Below are 20,921 nucleotides of genomic sequence, written 5' to 3'. Positions count from 1 at the left end.
TGCACTCAAGGGATGAATAATTCCATTAAAGTGCATTTTACTGTTGCTTTTTGTTTTTTGTGAAGACTGATGAATCAAACACTCACCCTCGCACTCGCGCGTATCACACTGCAGGGTCCCATCATGGCACAGACTGTAAGGGAAAGAGGAGAGCGGGAGCTAGTTATTTAAAAAAGAATGTCTGCACACCGTCAGCAAGTAGTTTAACAAACTTTGGCATCAGCACTTTGTCTGGCACACCGCTACTAGCAAAAGTTTGCCAAAGTAGCTGCAAGTGGCCGACAAACAGGGAGGAGAACTGCCCATACACTGTTTCACCTCCACAAAATATGCGTCATCATTACGTCTAGTACAAAACAACTGACCAACATGAAATGTTTTACATCCAAGCGCCAGCCGTCACGTTATCATCATGTCTAAAGTAAGATTTCCGTATGGCAAGTTTGTTTCAGATGCTCCTGTAGGCACAACAGTCCAGGGGTACATTTCTTGAAAACATAGTTGCTAATTACGGTAGGTACTTTGTTGGTTGCAATGCAATTTCCTATTGGCAACTACCCAAGTTGCTAACTGCTAACAACTACGCTTTCGAGAAATGCACCCCTGATCTTGCTGGTGTCTGGAGAGTCACCATTCACCTTCATGACTCATTTAAGCATTGTCCGACTTGTGACAGTGATTAATTAATGGTGAAGGTGATAACAAAAAAAGTTACTTAGCGCCTCTTTTAAGAGTTTTGGGGACTTTCTTTTGGGAGTTTGGTGGAGGTGAATTTGGTATGCAGACATTCTCCATCTCACTAACCAACTGGGGTAGGCTGAAGTCACTCAGGAGCTTTTAAATCCCGTCAGCAAATATTTTACAAAACTCAAGCGGCTCCAAAAAACTTCCAGCCTCGCAAACTTCCGGAGCACATTCATCAAGCTGATGTGCGGTGCGGTGTGGTGCGGTGTGTGTGTGAGTGTGAGTGTGTGTCTTGTCGTCTTCCTGGAGCTGTCTATCTCATTCGCTCCCTCCATCCGTCTCTCATGTCACCTCAGTCTAATTGCATTTGCATTTAACAAAGCCGGTGTCAAGACGCCAAACAAGCAGATCAATCTCTGCCTTGTACGGTGTCCACCTTTCATTTAATCTTTTTTTTCACAGTTTCTCTCTCTCTTTCTCTCTCTCTCTGTTTGTCCCTCTGTCTCTCTCTCTCTCTCTCTCTCTCTCTCTCTCTCTCTCTCTCTCTCTCTCTCTCTCTCTCTCTCTCTCTCTCTCTCTCTCTCTCTCTCTCTCCTGATTCTGTCAGTCTCTTTGCTTGTGCTCCTCTATAACCATTTTTATTCTGGTGCTGGTTACTTCATGCTGGAACCTGGAGTGCACTTCCATTACAGCTACTCCCAAACCAGTACTTTATACACCACAGCAGCTCATGGAATAGAGGTGCCAAAAGTGAAAGTGAAAAGTAAATTCACGATTTAAGTACAAAACTCACACATGATATAACAAGCTGTTACACCAGTTACTACATTGTACCTAATGAGCTAGACGGTGTTGTTGCTGAAAATCACTAAAAACCTAACAAAGTGAAAGTGAAAGTGAAAGCCCATTGGGAAACTCCAACTCCCATTGTCATTGTGACACAGCACTCCACAGCACACAAGTGAACACTGCACACAACGAAATTGCATTTATGCCTCACCCGTGCAAGGGGGCAGCCCTCAGTGGCGCCCCATGGGGAGCAGTGCGGTGGGACAGTACCATGCTCAGGGTACCTCAGTCATGGAGGAGGATGGGGGAGAGCACTGGTTGATTACTCCCCCCACCAACCTGGCGGGTCGGGAGTCGAACCGGCAACCTCTGGGATGCGAGTCTGACGCCCTAACCGCTCGCCCATGACTGCCCACTAACAAGGACCCACCACAAACTTTATCCAACCTGTGTAGAGTAAGCTCATCATAAGACATGCTCACATCTCTACTGGTTACTCAGTAAGTTACCCGTGTTGGAAGGAAACTGTGTTTCTTTTTTTTTCTACTTTCACTTTTACTTTTGACACCTCTGCCATAGAGACTCCCGACCTCACCTGAAGAGACCCATGTTGATCAGTCATGCGGTGTGAGCAGGGCAGCATAATAATAGATTTCCCCAGAGCTAGCATCGACATTTGACTTGAGGCAGTGTCGATACTACACCGCGCAGGGCCGGCGCTAGGCATAGGCCGACCAGGCGGTCACCTAGGGCGCCAAATGTCTTGGGGGCGCCAAGTCCCACAGACTTAGAACATTAAGCAAAATAAAGCATTAAGCTTTATATTGATGATTATTATTAATGGGCACTCAGTATATATCTAGGTAGTAGACCAGCTGTGCTCTGTCAGATGTATGACACTATTACACATGCCAATTTCAAATTCCATTAAAACCAAAGAGGAATGCTCGCCTAGGGCACCACATTGACTAGAACCGGCCCTGACACCGCAAGTCAAGAGACTTTCTAAATAGCCAGCGCAATCACGCCAAGATTGAATCAACTTGTTAATTTCGTGGCAGCACTAGAAACTACTTTCTCAACTACTTGATTAACTGAGAAAGCAGCAACATCGGTCAGCAATTGCCTGTTTCATCTAACTGAAAATCGCTTTCACTCAAAGGCCTGCCAAAACTAGTGCTGTCCAAATGTGAATAATGCACATTATTTTTCTGTATTGCATGGGGTTTGTAATTCAGTTTAGTAACCTTTTCCATTCTGAAATAAATTGTGGCATTTCTGTAGTGTGCAGTTTTTGGGTTTAAAGTAGACTATTACATTTACTACTACACTAATCCAACTATAATACTACAGTACACTACAGTAATACTGTCGTAAAATCGGCATGACAAAATCAAAATCTTTTTTGAAACTGCAGCACAGCGTTGTACTTTATTCATAACAGAAACCCAACACCGGCCCTCAAATGCCATCCCAAGCTGAGCCCAAAATATCTCCTCCTTACCGTCACCTCTTACTGTAGTGTACAGTATCTGCTTTCAGCTAAAAAAGCGTTCCCCATCGCTCCAAGTGTCACCTGAGGTTTCCAGGGCCAAACAGAAAAAGCATCTTCCCCAGAGAGGGTTGCTTCTCTCTGCCCCACATACGGCCCAGGAAAGGGGTCAAAGAGGGGCATTGTACATGTGCTCTATGCAGTGTGACTATGCACAAAAATAGCCTAAAAACCGCCATTTAGCACAGGGGAAACCCACTGGCCCCTCTCTCTCTCTCTCTCTCTCTCTCTCTCTCTCTCTCTCTCTCTCTCTCTCTCTCTCTCTCTCTCTCTCTCTCTCTCTCTCTCTCTCTCTCTCTCTCCACCGCACAACATCAAAAGAGGAAGGCTCATTCGATTCCCCACCAGAAATCCTTCCCAGCTTTAGACACACGCCTCTACCCCTCAGAAAATGCAATAAACATCAAAGACCATTCCTGAAACTATAGAAAAGCAATCAAACACATACTGTGAGGGGAGAAATATACAGTTTCTATATAACACGTGCATGTGTCTATGTACAGTATACAATCCCTTGCTCTCTCACCAGGTGCTGCAGCCCCTGCTCACTATCGCCCCCTGTGGGAGGGTGACAGTAATGGGCGTATCCATTCCCTCATGGATAACGTGAACACAACCGCACCGCTCTGGCTCCACACACGTGCCATTTTGCTGCAGCAAGCCCTGAAGAAACACACACATGGACATCCATTTAGAAACAATAGACGCATATACACACACACACAACATGACACACACATAACACTTTTGCGCATTCACACACGCACAGACACACACACACGCACACACACACACACACACACACACTGCGCACACTGGCACACACACATGCTGCATGCTCACAGACACATGCACACACATAGGCAGACGCATGTGCACACACACACGAACGCACGCACGCATGCACGCACGCACGCACGCACACACACACACACACACACACACAAGCGTGCGCGCGCACACACACACACACACACACATACACACACACACACACACACACACACACACACACACACACACACACACACACACACACACACACACACACACACACACACACACACACACACAAGCAGGGAGGGGTTAAACAATGTGCGCAAAACATTAATCTTTGCTCCACAAGGGTTTCAACACATTCTCCTGTAGCCTTGCAGGAGCTGATCATTCCTTTGGGGTGCTGTACAGTACATCCAAAAGGTTATAAATAAAAAAAGTGCTATCTCCCTACCAGTCTTCTTATTTCTCACAGCTTTGCTTTAAAAAAAAGTCCCTTCCAATATAATGTGTGCTTCATCTTCCGCCAGGTTGCCTTGCCACCATATCTCTCCAGTGTGCTACTGTATGACAGCACTAGGCCAGGGGGAGGTTTGTTCTTGTGTTCTGAATACAACACAATGTGAGATTGCATGGACGTTGCAGAAGAGTAATGTTTAAAACAGTAAAGCAAATACTGTACCTGCGGAAATAGCAAGCGTGTCTTCCATAACCCATGATTTCGGGTTTTGGCTCAGGGTGAAGAAAAGCCTAACATCCCAACTGACAGGGGGGCGCAACATGGGGCCGACTGCATATTGTACTCAATGGGCGTGCTACAGCCCCCCAGGAGGCGTTTAAAAGAATACAGCTGAGTCGGGGCGGGGCTTAATTCCCATTGGGGGCATTAGTCCACTTTATTTTTCAATACTAAAGGGGGGGGGCGGGGGAGGTGAAAGGGGCGTTTGTTCAAAAAAGATTGAGAAACACTGCTCTATTTGTTTATAACTGAGATTTAGATCTTGTTATCAAAAATAATAACAAGATGTCGATGCCCAAATGCCCTTCGCCGCTCGTGATGTTCCCTTCCCTATATTTAAGCAATAAGCCACGAGAGGCCGTGGGTTACAGTCGATTGATAACGGCCAAGGCGAGTGGGGCACGACGTGAAGCACAGTGCCGTAAACGTCCCCTTGCCCGTTATCAATCGGGCGTAACCCACGGACTCAAGTGGCTTATTGCTTATCTAACACTGTTACACTTAATCGCTGACCAAAAAACGCTTTAATGACAATTAATTTAATCCGCGACGAGTTGACAAGTTGAGGAAGTGATTGTGGTTACCCCGGCAACGTTACTCTGCGTGCGTGCGTCGCGCTGCCAGAAAACACTTCGCTACAAAAACTCAAAAAGGGGTGATAAACACCGCAAGAATAAAATGTCTTTGCAATCACACTGATACCCCAACCAAAAAGGTGCAAAGATGTGCTCTTCTTGCAGACTCCCTACCCCAACTGCAACATATTCTCATTACCGACGTAGATGCGCTGGGTAACTTGGACGCGCATAGAATCTTCATGTGAAAGGTGTAGGCTTACGCTCGATTGACCACAGCTATCAGCCAATCAGAATCGAGAACCGGACCGCACCAATTAGAGTCCTGTGTAGAATATAATAAAGTTGCTGCCCCTACTGACAAACATGGTGGTGGAGGAAATGGCTATTACTGTAATTATTACTGGCTTACTCTAATTGTTTTTTAATCAGGTCCCTACATCAGAGCATGCTGGGACCACAATGCACAGGACTGGTGCAGAGCAAATAAAGCTTGTATACAACTATGTGTCCAATAATGCTGTGTCCAATACCTTTTACACAAGATCTACTTGTAAAAAAAACCTCTACAGAAACACCTGGGGACAGAGAAAACAAAAGGATGAGATGGAGAGAGAGAGAGAGAGTGAGAGAGAGAGACAGAGACAGAGACAGAGAGAATAGAAAGATAGAGGGAGTGAGAGAGAGAGTAGAGGTAGAAAGGCAGAAGTAAAGAGCCTAGTAAAGTGACAGAGACACACAGATAGCACGATGCAGTGAGTGACACAAGGAGAGAAAAGAAAAAGAGAAGAAAAAGGAGAATTTTGTCATTCACTGTGATTTAAGGTCTGTTCATGTGTGTGTGTGTGTGTGTGTGTGTGTGTGTGTGTGTGTGTGTGTGTGTGTGTGTGTGTGTGTGTGTGTGTGTGTGTGTGTGTGTGTGTGTGTGTGTGTGTGCACATGCGTGTGTGTGTGTGTGTGTGTGTGTGTGTGTGTTGAAGCTGGGCCAGGCCACAGCAGGTTATGGTGGTATGATGCTGCTGTGTGTGCTGTGTAGCCAATGCAGAGCAGACCTGGGGGCAGTAGCAGCCCAGAGTGCAGCGCTGTGTGTGTGTGTGTGTGTGTGTGTGTGTGTGTGTGTGTGTGTGTGTGTGTGTGTGTGTGCGTGCGCGTGTGTGTGTGTGTCTGTGTGTGTGCGTGCGTGTGTATGTGTGTGTGTGTGCGCGCGCGTGTGTGTGTGCGCGTGTGTGTGTGCGTGTGCGTTTGTGTGACTTTGTGTGCGTGCGTGCGTGTGTGTGTGTGTGTGTGTGTGTGTGTGTGTGTGGGTGTGTGTGTCTGTGTGTGTGTGTGTGTGTGTGTGTGTGTGTGTGTGTGTGTGTGTGTGTGTGTGTGTGTGTGTGTGTGTGTGTGTGTGTGTGTGTGTGTGTGTGTGTGTGTGTGTGTGTGTGTGTGTGTGTGTGTGTGTGTGTGTGTGTGTGTGTGTGTGTGTGTGTGTGTGTGTGTGTGTGCACAGCAGACCTGGGGGCAGTAGCAGCCAGGAGTGCAGTGCTGCTCCCCGACACACGCCTCCTTCTGGGCCTGCAGCACACAGTGCTTCTGGCACGGGTAGCCACACTCCTGGAACTGGAACGGAGTCTCACAGTCTGCGGAGGGACGAGAGGAGAGGAAGAGAACAGAGGAGGAGAGGAAGAGAGGAGAAGAGAGGAGAAGAGAGGAGGAGAGAGGAGGGAGAGGAGGAGAAGAGGAGAAGGGACGGTGAGAGAGGGTGGTGGCGAGATTTAGATTGGACAGGGTAACGATGTCACATGTCTGAAGAATAAGAAATACCCAAGTTTTACTGTAACACTTAGACATAATGAACGTCATACATCTCTTCAACGAGGTGAGATGAGGTGAGGTGTGGAGGGATTGGAGAGGGGTGGTAGTGGAAATGATGGTTAGGCTGGCAGAAGAGGGAAGCTTGGCGAGGGGTGATAGAAGGAAGATAGGTTGGCAGAGGAGGGGGAGATGAGCAGTGGTATATTCAGCAATTTGGGGGGCCCAATGTGAATTTAGCTAGTGGGCCCTTAAAATCCTTTCTTTTATGAAAGAATTGGGAGCGGGCAGCTGATCTGGAGGCCCCTGCAGTTCAGGGAAGATGGATGGGTCCAAGGCAGTTGCCTACCTTTGTCTCCATTGTAAAACCACCCCTGGAGGAGGTAAGGTAAGGAGTGTGGGTAGAAGGGGGATTGGAGAAGGGTGGTAGTGATAGTGATGGTTAGGTTGGCAGAGGGGGAGAGATGGGTTAGTGAAGGCAAGGCTGGTCTGGTCATCTGGCATATGAGGCATTTTCCCAGTGGGCCGACAGACACACACATGGTACTGTACCATGGGACTGCACCTTACCTGCACTACCTCAGTCCTGGTACATAAGACAATACAACATGCTGCATACAATGCTGCTACCCCATCTACTACTTATATAACTATTATACTGTTACTATTGCTACTGTCACTGTTATTATTCTATTATTGCAATGTCTACATTCTATTTTATATTGATCTTATCTTCTGTTCACATGTTCAATGTTAAATGTTGAACGTTAAATGTTAAATGTTAAAAGTTAAATGTTAAATGTTCATTTGTATTGTATTTATTATTGACCACTTATTGTTACCAGTCCATCACTGTTACCTGTCCTGTCTTGCACTTTATGTCAGTCTGTAAAATGTCAGTCTTGTACATGTCTATGTCCTGGCATGGTATAGACTCTATACTATAGAGAGAAAACGTAATTTCATTTTCCTTGTATGACTTGTGCATATGAATAAAGTGACAATAAAAGCTGACTTGACTTGACATGACTTGACTTATCAGGGGCCGATGCTTTTGCTTTTTTTTGCTTTGTTTCAAGTTGTCCCTTACAGACTGGCCCACAATTTCAATAGGGTGGACCATTGGTGACCCATCCTTAATATACAGTGGACTGAGCCCATCATAATGGTAGTAGGGGGAGGGGCTGGTCTATGCCAGAATGCTGTGGCCCCAGGCCAGGCCTGAGGGGAGGGGTGTGGAGGTGGGGTGAGCATGGTTGCTGTAAGTAGGAAAAGGGATTGAGTTGTGGTGGTGGTGAGGGTGGCGTCTTAAGGGAGAGGGCACAGTGGGGAGGTGAGGTGAAGTAGAGGTAGGATGATCCCAGCGAAACAACATGCCAGTGAGATTAAGGTGGGATGCCGAAGTTGGCATCCGGAGACGGTGCCGGGAGAATCCAGGATATTGACGATGGGGGGAGGAGAGGGCATGGTGGAGAAAGGAGTGTAAACACACACCGACGCCCAGACATGCTGGCAGGCAGAGAGGATTGCTGGCCTGCCTCATGCATGCACACACAAACGCACACACTCTCTATCAAGTACACACACACACTCGCTCTCTCTCTAATACATACACACACACCTTAACATAAGCGCACACACACACACACGCATGCACGCACTCACGCACGCACCCACGCACGCACGCGCACACACACACACAAATTCTCTTTCTCTCTGTCAAATACATGCATGCACACACACACGCATTCATGCACACACGCACGCACGCAAATACACAGTATTTGCATGCAACGATTAACACTGGCTACTCATGCACACAGACACCACATTCCCACTGTTATTCACGCTCCCATACACACATATACACACACACACACACACACACACAGAGACCCCCCCCCCCCCACACACAGACACACACAGACCCACACACACCCACACAGACACACACAGACACACACACACACACACACACACACACACACACACACACACACACACACACACACACACACACACACAGACACAGACACACACACGCACACACACTCACACACACATACACACACATACATACACACGCATAGATGCATGCACACACTGGGTCTGCGTTCCTGGACGTTGAGGTGAAGGCTTTCTCACCTTGGCAGTGTTCAGGCTGGCAGACCCTGCTCTCCGTGTCCAGCTCTGGGCACTGCTGCCCCCTGCTGCCGGTCGAGAGCGGCGCGCGGTAGCGCTGCTGCCACTGGGACACGCAGGAGCAGGACGACCACTCACTCCACTCCGACATCGGACACTCTACGCAGATGGACAGACGGACAGATGGATGGATGGAAGGACACACACAGATACAGACACACAAATGCATATTTACTTATTTATTTATTTATTTATTTATTTTTTTGCAAACAGGCACAAAGGCACACACACACACACACACACATACAGTACAGACAGACAAACAAAGACAGAAAGACACCCCAGACAGCACACACACAGACACACACACGTGCATTCACAGACACACAGACAAACACATGTAGTATGCAGGCACTCGAACAAACAAACACACAGACACACACACGTGCGCACGCAAGCATGCACACGCACACACACACACACACACACACACACACACACACACACACACACACACACACACACGTACCCCCCCCCACACACACACATACACACACAAGCGCACACACACAAGCGCGCGCACACACACACACACACACGTACACACACGCACACACACACACACACACAACCGCACACACACACATACACACACACACACACAAGTGCGCGCACACACACACACACGCACACACACACGCACACACACACACACACACACACACACACACACACACACACACACACACACACACACACACACACACACACACACACACACACACACACACACACACACACACACACACACACACACAGGTTATGAGAAAGGCCAGGGAAGTTTTGGAGACTAATAACAATTTAATGATTCACCACAGACTATTAGAAGGGCATATTGGCATCCCGGTGAATGCCAAATCGCTGTCCTTCACTAAGCTGCCAGGCTTAATCACGATCGACTAGGATGATCATGCACTTTTTTCCTCTTCATGCTTTCATTTCACACACTACTCACTGTCTTTCAAGAAGGGCACCGGGTGTAAAGGTTGTTTTTAACTTAGAAATACACCATACCTTAGTTTTACATTATGCAATGAAATTAATTTGAGACAATTTCTGAAACTATAGAAAAACAATCAAACACATACTAGGATGGGAAAATATACCATTTTATATGCCACGTGCATGCGCTATATGAATTATGTATGGATCCAAATAAGGTCATCAATGTAGGACGGATAGCCGAATATACTGTAATATATGTGTTAACGCTTGATGTGACGCATAACCAAGAATGCAGAGTGCAACCTGAACTTGGAGTAGGGCTTGGACTTGGGCTTATGCCAAAGCACTATACGATCATGTATAATCGGAATACTTTACACGTGTCATAAATGCATTATAACTTTGTAGCTTGACTTAGCAGATAGATTAGTTATAGAATAGTTAGAATACAACAGTTGCTCAGTCTATTATGTGTAGAGATGCACCGGATCCTGATTTTAAGGATCCTGCCGGATACCGGATCCACTGCTACCGGATACCGGATCCTATGAAAGGGTTGAAACACATAGCCAACTCGCACACATGGGCCCTTTTTATTACGTTGGCGCACGCTATTTTTAAGACTCATTGGCTTACTGCCACACTGCTTTCAACGGCTGCTTCCAAAGGGCTTTCACTCCATGCAGTGATTGTGGTTGTGAAAGACTGACTGAAAAGCCTAGGCTACTTAAAAAGTAGAGATGCCCCAGATCCTGATTTTTAGGTAACTGCCGGATACCGGATCCACTGCTTAAGATCCTGCCGGATCCGGATAGTCTGAAAAACCCTATTATCCTGCCGGATCCGGAACCGGATCTTGGATCCTGTACATCTCTAAGTATGTGTACCTGCACATGGTCTGGAGTAGCAGAGTTGTGTTTCCTGGTCGTCCCTGTGTGGGTGTATGTCTGCGGGACACGCGTTGTCCCCGTCCTCTTCGCACGTACACCTACGTCGCCGTGACATCACACCCGCCCCACAGCTGCGGGAGCACGATGACCATGGTGACCAGGGGCAAAGGTCATCTGAAGACAAAGAGCCAATGAGAGTGAAGTGATTCAAGTGATCACATCTGATTCATCCCGGCAACGGTTTAATTCATTCTGCTGGGTCATTAACTCCCTCACCAACTTAATTCTTTCAGTCACAAACTAATTCATTTAGGCAGCTGTTTTGTAAGTCAAGTCATTTACTCACAAGATTGACTCATTCACAAACTGTCATTCGTGAAGCCGTAGCCTCTGAGCACATGCCGCTCCACCAGTGGATGACTGTAATAGTCACGGAAAAAAATTAACTATCAAATTACTACACCATTATGACCGTGCGCAGGGCCTATAGTAATCCATTATGACTTGGTCATTGCCATTCTGGTAACAGTCAAGTTATGACTGCAGCAATGTCTTACTGGGTCAAACCTACTCATTCTGAACTAAATTAAACTAGACCTAACTACATCATCCTACAAAGTAATGAAAGCAATCTCACTAGGCCCTACATTTCCTAACAAAGTCATTAAAAAAAGCACTGTGTAGTATGGTGGCCAGAACAAGTATTGCAACTATGCTGCTCATTGAAACTGTCCTGCCTATACTGCCAAATTTGATCTTTTCAGTGATAAACTGAATATTTACTAGTGTGACCAAAATAGAGTAAATGTTGCAGGTAAAAATGTCTATTTCTGGAAATTCAAATGCGGACATGGAGAAGATCCCCATTTTCATACAAGAAAAGTAGTAGCAATTTCTCAGTCACAATAAACACTTGGAATTTCATGGTGGTGGTAAATATTACTAAAAAAGTAGCCTATCATTTGTGAATGGTTAGCATGGATTCTGGAAATAAAGTACTACAAATATTACACAGTGCACCTTTAACCCCTTATCAAATTGTCTCACCAAGGCAGGGTTTGGAGTAGCATTCCTGAGCTTGGCGTTCAGGTCCGGAGCAGTCAGAGCCGTTGTTGCGGGGCGGGGGGTTGATGCAGGCTCGGCTACGGACCTGTGTGCCCTGGCCACACGTCACGGGGCACTCAGACCACAACGACCAAGGGGTCCAATCTCCATCAACTAGGCTCAGCACACAAACACACAGAGAAACACACACACACATGTGCACACACACAAAAACAAAAGCACCCACACACATGTACAAACACACAAACACGCAGGCACGCAGGCACGCAGGTACGCAGGCACGCACGCACACACACGCGCACACACACACAGACACACACACACACACACACACACACACACACACACACACACATTAACTACTATGCAACATGATGCCGCAGACACATACTCTAACCCAAATGTACGTATAAGTGCGTAATCTCAAAGCAACAGATGATTGCTGTACTAATGTACTATGCCAAGAGATGACAATTTAGTTCTAGACACGTCTGCGGACTCAAATATTGTCATGCTGAACCAGCAAATACACGTACTTCAATTTTCATAGTGAATCTCAAAAGTTAATCAACTGAAAGTCTGCAAATTTTAGTGAGGGCTTGGGAGCAGTGGACACCTAATCTACAGAGGGGGGGAGAAGTGGATGGTGTTTGTTTGAGGCAGTGAAATAGATCCTCTTTCGTCTCATGCACATATGACATCTGGCCTGAAACTGATATGGGGGCAAAAGGCCCTTTGACTTTGGACTCCTCTTCCTGACCTTATCTGTGGGACTTCAGAGTTTTGTGTGTGTGTGTGTGTGTGTGTGTGTGTGTGTGTGTGTGTGTGTGTGTGTGTGTGTGTGTGTGTGTGTGTGTGTGTGTGTGTGTGTGTGTGTGTGTGTGTGTGTGTGTGTGTGTGTGTGAGAGAGAGAGAGAGAGAGAGAGAGAGAGAGAGAGAGAGAGAGAGAGAGAGAGAGAGAAATAGAGAGTGTGTGTGTGTGTGTGTGTGTGTGTGTGTGTGTGTGTGTGTGTGTGTGTGTGTGTGTGTGTGTGTGTGTGTGTGTGTGTGTGTGTGTGTGTGTGTGTGTGTGTGTGTGTGTGTGTGTGTGTGTGTGTGTGTGTGTGCGCGCTCTTGTGTATGTGTGTGTGCGTGCATTCATCTGTCTGCTCACTCTTCTCTCCAAAGACTGTTGTCACCTCTGTCAGAAACTTACCCCTGCAGTCGATGTCTTGGCAGTAATCTCCCTCTGGGGTGCAGGTGCTGTCAGCGGAAAACAACAGGTGACAGGTAATAGGTAAGAAATTCCCCCTTCTCGTGACATTTAACCTTTAGTAGTTTTTGGACATAACAAAAAGTAGACATATGCACCTTGAAAATTTTACCAAAAGGATTGATTAAAACAACCGACACACCACATTGCTTGTATTAAATCCTTTTGTTTGGAGTTTCATTATGAGGACATTTGTGAGGATATTTCATCATTTCTGAGATGGAATGTGGGATGTGCATGCATCTACAAAGTACTTTGTTTCTATAGAGCCCAAAACTCTTTAGAGCTGTCATTCAAACATTCCCTTTCAGACAATGAGTCCAAGTGTTTGATTCTGGCATCATCAAAATGTGAGAAGGGATATGCCTGGGCACTTGAGGCTAGGCCTATGTGGACCAAGGACGATAAAACGTCGAAAAATCGATCATGACACCTTTCCTGCATTCTTATTTGGGCTGACAGTGGAAGAGCCCATATTGAGTTTGCTCAATGAGTTCACTATTTACACCTGGGTGCAAATAGCAATGTTCACTATATGCACCCGGGTGCAAATAGCAGCAATGACTATTTACATGTGGGTGTAAATAGCAACAATGTCAATTTAGACCCAGGTGCAAATAGCAATGTTCGCCATTTACACCTGGGTGCATATAGCAACAATTAATATTTTCATGCGGGTGTAAACAGCAACAACGACTGTTTACATCCGGGTGCAAATAGCAATGTTCACTATTTACACCTGGGTGTAAATCTGCCTTAATGAAACCCGGGGTATCTGCCTAAATGATATTATAAATTAGGAAAAAAACATGGAATTTTTCTACTTTTTTGAGAGTAAAAATGGTATGTCATGCATCTTGCATCTCTTTAGTTACAAGACCATCCCACTACCAACTCCATTACTATGGTTACAGCTCACCATTGTTTACACTCCCCCTGTAGCCATGTGTCACCCACTGACAGCTCCTGATCGTCATGGAGACAGAGGGGTGGGCACGGTCCTGGATCACACGGCTTATGCTGCACTTCCTCAAACTGACATTCAGCATCGGGGGTCTCAGCAACAAAGGACCTGATTGGTTGGGGACAACAACATTGCCACATTTAGGAAGGTGGCTATAACTAAATGAAAGGTAACGTAATGTTGAAAATCAACAAAATTGCTGTGCTGTGCCATTGTATCCCATTAGCACCTAGTCATTAAGAAATGGCCTTCAACAGTGTCATACTCCATAACTGTCATGACCTACTTTCTCAATAATAAAATGCAATAAAGATATCACTCTCAATTGTCACTCTCAAATATCTTCTGGTTCTTTGGAGATTTCAATAGTTTTAGTGTAGCGTTTGTTCTGGTCACCTAAATCGCGTCCTCTGTCCTCCCGTCCCACAGGTGGCGCTACAGGACGCCCAGTTGGACCAGGAGCTCCAGGAGCAGCTGGGCTCGGCACCGCAGCTCTGGTTGGTGCAGGAGAGCGTGCCATCTGCGCAGCTGCAGTTGTTGCAGTCCACCTGGTGCGTGCTGCCCGCGGCCCAGCTCTGGCCCAGGGAGTCCACGCAGTCGCACTGCCACAGCTTCACGCAGACGCCGTCCTGCAGCAGCTGGCCTGCATATGCATTCGAAACACAACACACGATGGTGCACACTCGCAAGATCAATTTAAAAAAAAAACACACACACACATGCACAAAAATAGTTTTTTTGTCTTCTACCTACAAATTCTCAAGCCCATAAGCCATGGCAACTGGATATACATGTACAACAGAACGGTGCACCCTTGCAAGATTAATGAAACAAAAACCTCAATCACACATTACTAACACAAAAAGCAACACACAAAAAAATAGATTTTTTTATACTTACGAATTCTCAAGTTAGCCAATAACCAATAAGCAATGGCAATTGGATATTCAACAGATTAAACTAATCCTGCAGATTCTTACAGGGTAGGTATGGGTCATTTCAATAGTTTATGAAAGTATGGTAATATTAATCGATCTGAAATTTCCACAACCCCCAGGTTAGGGAGGTTTAAGAAACCCTGTCTTATACTACTTCTGTCAGAATCATTTTAGTCAAGAAACTGAATGAAAATTGTTTTTTATAAACTATGAATTACATTTGGCAGTATGGCTCTGTTCAGAGGAGCCCCCCCAATGAGCACTATGGAAAAGCAGAGAGTGAGAGGGCAGCAGCCGCAAGGGAATTCTCTCTCAGGCAGAACAGGGAGAGATAAATATTCCCCCACGAACAGGGCCAGGTGACATGACAAGAGAACATGCAATGTCATACACGGCAAGGAGGAACAGGGGCTGAAGGGAACAGTTTAGATTAGAATTTCAAGTCAATTCAAGTCAAGTCAGTCAAGTCAACTTTTATTGTCACTTCATATGCACAGGTCATACAAGGAAAATGAAATTGGCCAATCGCTAGGGAGGAAGGATGACCAGCTGAGGGGATACACCTGGATCAATTTTAGTAATGGAACTAGAGGTGAGAGGAAAGTGGCAAGCTTCTACATCACCACGGCCTGGCCAGAACTAACATTTAAACTTCATTAATTTACACATGAAAAAAATGACACCATGGCACTACACATGGGTATACACATGGAAATCCAAATCATTCATCTCTTTATTCCTCTCTCACTCACTTTCTTTTAACATCCTCTCACACTCTCCTCTTCCTTCTCCTCTCTCATCTCACGGCCAGCGGGATCCTGGCTGGTACTGTACATGAGCATACACATTACGCATTACACATGTTTCTCTTGTTCCCTTTTCTCATCCCCTCACCCCTCTCGTACTCCTCCCATTCTTTACCTCGAGGGCAGTGGTATCCTGGCCGGCACTCAATAGATCCTTACATGTACAGGGGGTATGGGCCAATACAATGTCTTTGGATAGAAAAGTGATCATATTTTAGCTCTGTATCATAGTCCCAGGTCTGGGGAATTTGACACATCCTGCTTTACACTGTGCACATGAAGAGAGACACCCTGGAACTATGCATGGGAATACATAATTTTTATATGCCAAATCATTAAAAATAAAAATTCTACTCCCTTCCCTCTTGCACTCCTCCACTCCTCAACTTGACTCCCACCTGCTTTCATTTAATTCTCCTTGTCTTGTTCCCCTGTTCCACCATTTTCTCCTTCTCTTGTTGACTTCTCACATCTCTCATCCTCACCTCGCGGGCAGCGGCATCCTGGCTGGCACTCGGCGCTGCGCTGGCACTGGATACCCTGCTGCAGATCTGAGCAGCGCTGCGGGCACTCGTTGGCACACGACACAAACTCCTGGCCTGGGGGACAGCCACGCTCATCTGGAGAGGGAGAGAGAGAGAGAGAGAGAGAGAGAGAGAGAGAGAGAGAGAGAGAGAGAGAGAGAGAGAGAGAGAGAGAGAGAGAGAGAGAGAGAGATGAAGAGAGTGAGAGACAGAGATGGAGTGAGGATAATGAACAAATGGAGGGAGAGTGATATGAGAAGAGCAGAGAAGAGAAGGGGAGAAAAGGAGAGTGAAAGAGTCAGAGAGAGGGACACAGCAACAGAGAGAGAGAGAGAGAGAGAGAGAGAGAGAGAGAGAGAGAGAGAGAGAGAGAGAGAGAGAGAGAGAGAAAGATGAGGGAGAGAGATGAAGAGAGTGAGAGACAGAGATGGAGTGAGGATAATGAACAAATAGAGGGAGAATGATGAGAAGAGCAGAGAAGAGAAGGGGAGAAAAGGAGAGTGAAAGAGTCAGAGAGAGAGAGAGAGAGGGGAGGGAGAGAGAGAGAGTGGGGGGAACAGCAGGAGAGACAGAAGGAAAAGAGTATGGAGGGAAAGTGATGGATAGAAAAGAAGAGCATGGGAGGGAAGGAGAGTGAATGAGACAGAGAGAGTAGAATCAGAGAGAGCGACCCAGCAGCAACAGTGCAAGAGGGAGAGAGAGAGAGAGAGAGAGAATGAGAAAAGATGACAGGAATAGAGAAGGCGTAACAGAGAGAGGGAGAGTGATGGAGACAGAACGATGGGGACAGTACAGAGAGACACATGGATATAGAGAGAGAGACAGCGAGACAGGGAGCCAAACAGCCTATCAAACACACCTGCAATGCCAGTGTGCTATGGCGCTGTGCCAGACACAGACATCCACTCTTTGGAGTCAAACTCCCCACCCCCCCCACAGACAGACTGGGGCTACCACTGAGGCTGTTCTCAGCACAGGCTACTAGTTATTCATCCAACACTTTTGATCCAAACACACTTACGCCACATGCAGGGAACACAGAAGAGATTCCAGGAACTGGACTGGCATGTGAAAGAACATTTGTTGACGCTGCAGGGTTTTTTTTGTTTTTTGTTTTTTTTTGCCAGAAAGATTTTCTGCAAACTTTTTAACATTCAAAAACAAAATGTTCTTGAGGATGTCTTCTTGCTCAATGGCAATGGATGTTTTTCAATTATCTTATTATTCCTAAATTGATCAGCTCCACATGGTCATAAGACTATACGTAAACAGTCTTGATTACCCATGGGAATTGTGCACTTGTCTTAAGTCGCGACTGTACTTAAAAGAGATTAATGATTATACAAAGTTGGCAAACGTTAATGATAATTAATCTGTAGAGATGGATGAACAAGCACACAATTAATCAACTCTATCTCTATTCAAACATGCACATTGTAGAGTAGCCTCTCAGTACCTTGAGAATTTAAACTCAAAATGCAGCACACAAACAGAAACACACAAACACACACACACACACACACACATACACACACACACACACACACACACACACACACACACACACACACACACACACACACACACACACACACACACACACACACACACACACACACACACACACACACACACACAGTGTCTTACCGCAGGGTTTGGTGTTGCATGGTTTCACCTGGTTCTTCTCCCCTTCACACTTGCGGCCGCCGTTCTTGGGCGGGGGGCTGGAGCAGGAGCGTGTCCTCATAGAGCGCCCCCCTCCACACCGCTTATCACACCGCGACCACGGGCTCCAGCGGGACCAGCCCCCATCCACTGCAAACACACATACACACATATGCACGCACGCACGCACGCACGCGCATGACACACACACACACACAATGCCAATTCAGAGATTTACACATTGGCATAATTGCATAAGCACCCACCGAAACATAGGTGCGCACACACACACACACAAAAACACACAAAAACACACAGAAACACACAGAAACACACACACACACACACACACACACACACACACACACACACACACACACACACACACACACACACACACACACACACACGCACACACTAATGCAGTAACACAGTAACTATGTCGCAATACACATACAATCCTTCAGAAGTTGTGTGAACACTTTAAATTTAAATATCCACTATTAACAATAATCCTGGTCCAATATTAGAGCTCTAATATTGGACCAGGATTATTGTAAATACTTTGAATATATTTTACTTAAAAAATCATTGTTAAATCCTCTTATATTAGGCAGCAGTCCTTTATGTCTGGAATGAACAACCTCATGTCAGTGCCAAGCAATATAATGTAGCTAATATGTCTGATTTCAACATTTTGCCAACTTTGTCTATCTTCTGAGCCCTTTCCCAGACATTCTACTTCTTCCTTCTATTCTCTCTGCCGTTACCTCCCCATATCCCAGAATGCCTTTCACTCACCGCGGCAGGCGCGGATGTTGCAGAAGCGGCTGTCGGAGTTGCCCCCGAGGATGTCGGGGCACCAGGTTCCGTTGGCCCCGGGGGGCAGGAAGGTGCGGAGGCGCTGCTGTTGCCCCACGCCACACGATCGGGAGCACGGCCCCCACTCCCCCCACTCCGTCCAGGAGCAGTTCCTCTGCTCGCACTCCTCCCCAACACACTCCTCCACCACACCTGGACATACATAATGAAGCATGCGTAATGGCATAATAAGCAATAAGCAGCATAAGGCAATGTTGCCATGTATTGCTGTCTGTCCAATATGTCTATTAATAATATATTTTTTTTTAAGTATTTGGAGTGCATTCCAAAGCACCAAAATACACTACAATATACTACACTACAGTATATGCTTTTAAGTTCTAGAAAAAGTAAGCATGCTGTGGCTCCTATGAAACATGAATACATGAACACATGCACAAACAAATTCATTCTTTAAAAAAATTAGATTAAAACAGGCAAACAAAGGTAAACAAAGTGGCCAATTATTGTGCGCAGCTGCTTGACAATTAACCAGATGCCAATGGGATTCAGGATGAGTATGAGAGAGTGGCTGCTGGAACATTTAGAACATGGAGAGGGTGAGAGCGAGGTGAGCGCACCTGGGCACTGGGGCAGGTTGCAGGCCTTCTGCTGGTGGCTCTCTCCAGAGCAGGGGGGTGTCACGCACTCCCTCTGGCGGAACTTTAGAACAGGCGTGCGGGCGTCCGTACAGGTCTTAGAACACGGAGTCCAGGAGGACCACTTGGAGAACCCAGCATCGTCATCTACACAAGCAGGAGGACATGATGGGGCATTGAAGCAAAAGTAGGAAAACAGATATATTACATTACCGTATGCTACAGTGCTTAGAACATTTATTTTATTTTTTTCTCAGTTATTTTATTAGGGTAGTCACATTAACCTTTAACCTTTAAGAGTGTACTGTCACACCGGTGTGACGGGAATGTTCGGGCAGTGAAAGTTCTATAGAATTCTGGGCGTCATTCAATACAATATGGAATTGTAGAATCTTGCATTGTTATAGAACGCATTCTTTTTATAGAATGCTCAAAAACCCACACTCTTAAAGGTTTTAAGGCTGTTGCCTCTTTTCCAAGTGAGCCATAGCCAATATACAGAACAAACTGCCAAAGGAATCTAAAAGACGCAGTAGAACCATATCCAATGGAAACCTTTTTTTGCATTATGGACCTTTATTAAATGGAAAAATTTACTAAAAGAATGCAATTCAGATGCTTTACCAGGCAGCGGCGGTTCTTCTGTTGGAGTGGTCACCACTAAAAAGAGAGAAATAGACATTAGTAGACTTACATAGTTCATAGCATACAATGTTCATAATAAAAATGAGAAGTGGACTTGTTAATAAAGCAATACAGAACATGACATCTTTCACAATAAAAACTTAAACATTCAATAGCTGTAATGCGTATGTAACTGTATCTACAGTACATGTCATAACTGTAGACACAAATGAACAAGGTACAGTACACCAGTGGTGTAGTCTACTTTTTATGGTGGGTATACTGTATATTTGAGCATTTTTTGAAGTGGGTATAGGCCTACTGTATATATTTGTGCTATTCAAAACAATGGATCAATCCATTTTAAGTGGGTAGGCATAGCCTACTGAAATCCCTGAAATTTAGAAGTGTATACTCCGTATACCCGCGTTCTACGTAGACTACACCACTGCAGTACACCACAGACGCAATGCATGATACTCATCCACACTTTTCAGCTATGTCACAAATCACGAGGACGGGTGACTTTTGCTTCAGTTTGACTTTCATTCCTGAGTAGAGTTTTCTCAGAACTAATGGGGTGAACCCAAGGAGAGAACCCGGGGAGCAACACCCTTTAACCAGATTAGACAGCAGGTGGTATATTTGGGGGAGCAGGATGAAGAGGCACACAGAC

General features: G+C 45.8%; 1 protein-coding gene across 1 annotated transcript in view; it reads right to left on the bottom strand.

The window, feature by feature from the left end:
* The window catches only part of sspo (SCO-spondin), a 180,288-nt gene that overhangs the window by 55,390 nt on the left and 103,977 nt on the right, over positions 1-20,921 (bottom strand). The window contains exons 84-97 of the mRNA XM_063206313.1: positions 20,246-20,281; positions 19,604-19,768; positions 18,963-19,175; positions 18,144-18,311; positions 16,458-16,592; positions 14,625-14,871; positions 14,184-14,336; positions 13,208-13,254; positions 11,995-12,165; positions 10,945-11,121; positions 9,056-9,211; positions 6,614-6,738; positions 3,552-3,688; positions 87-133 (exon numbers count right to left, since the gene is read on the bottom strand). Coding sequence (XP_063062383.1) covers positions 87-133; positions 3,552-3,688; positions 6,614-6,738; positions 9,056-9,211; positions 10,945-11,121; positions 11,995-12,165; positions 13,208-13,254; positions 14,184-14,336; positions 14,625-14,871; positions 16,458-16,592; positions 18,144-18,311; positions 18,963-19,175; positions 19,604-19,768; positions 20,246-20,281 — 1,977 coding nt within the window. The remainder of the gene's footprint in view (positions 1-86; positions 134-3,551; positions 3,689-6,613; positions 6,739-9,055; positions 9,212-10,944; positions 11,122-11,994; positions 12,166-13,207; positions 13,255-14,183; positions 14,337-14,624; positions 14,872-16,457; positions 16,593-18,143; positions 18,312-18,962; positions 19,176-19,603; positions 19,769-20,245; positions 20,282-20,921) is intronic.

This window comes from Engraulis encrasicolus, chromosome 9, assembly GCF_034702125.1.
Source record: "Engraulis encrasicolus isolate BLACKSEA-1 chromosome 9, IST_EnEncr_1.0, whole genome shotgun sequence".
Lineage (NCBI taxonomy): Eukaryota > Metazoa > Chordata > Actinopteri > Clupeiformes > Engraulidae > Engraulis > Engraulis encrasicolus.
The sequence above is the reverse complement of the archived record's forward strand: the minus strand, read 5'-3'. Positions and strand labels throughout refer to the sequence as shown.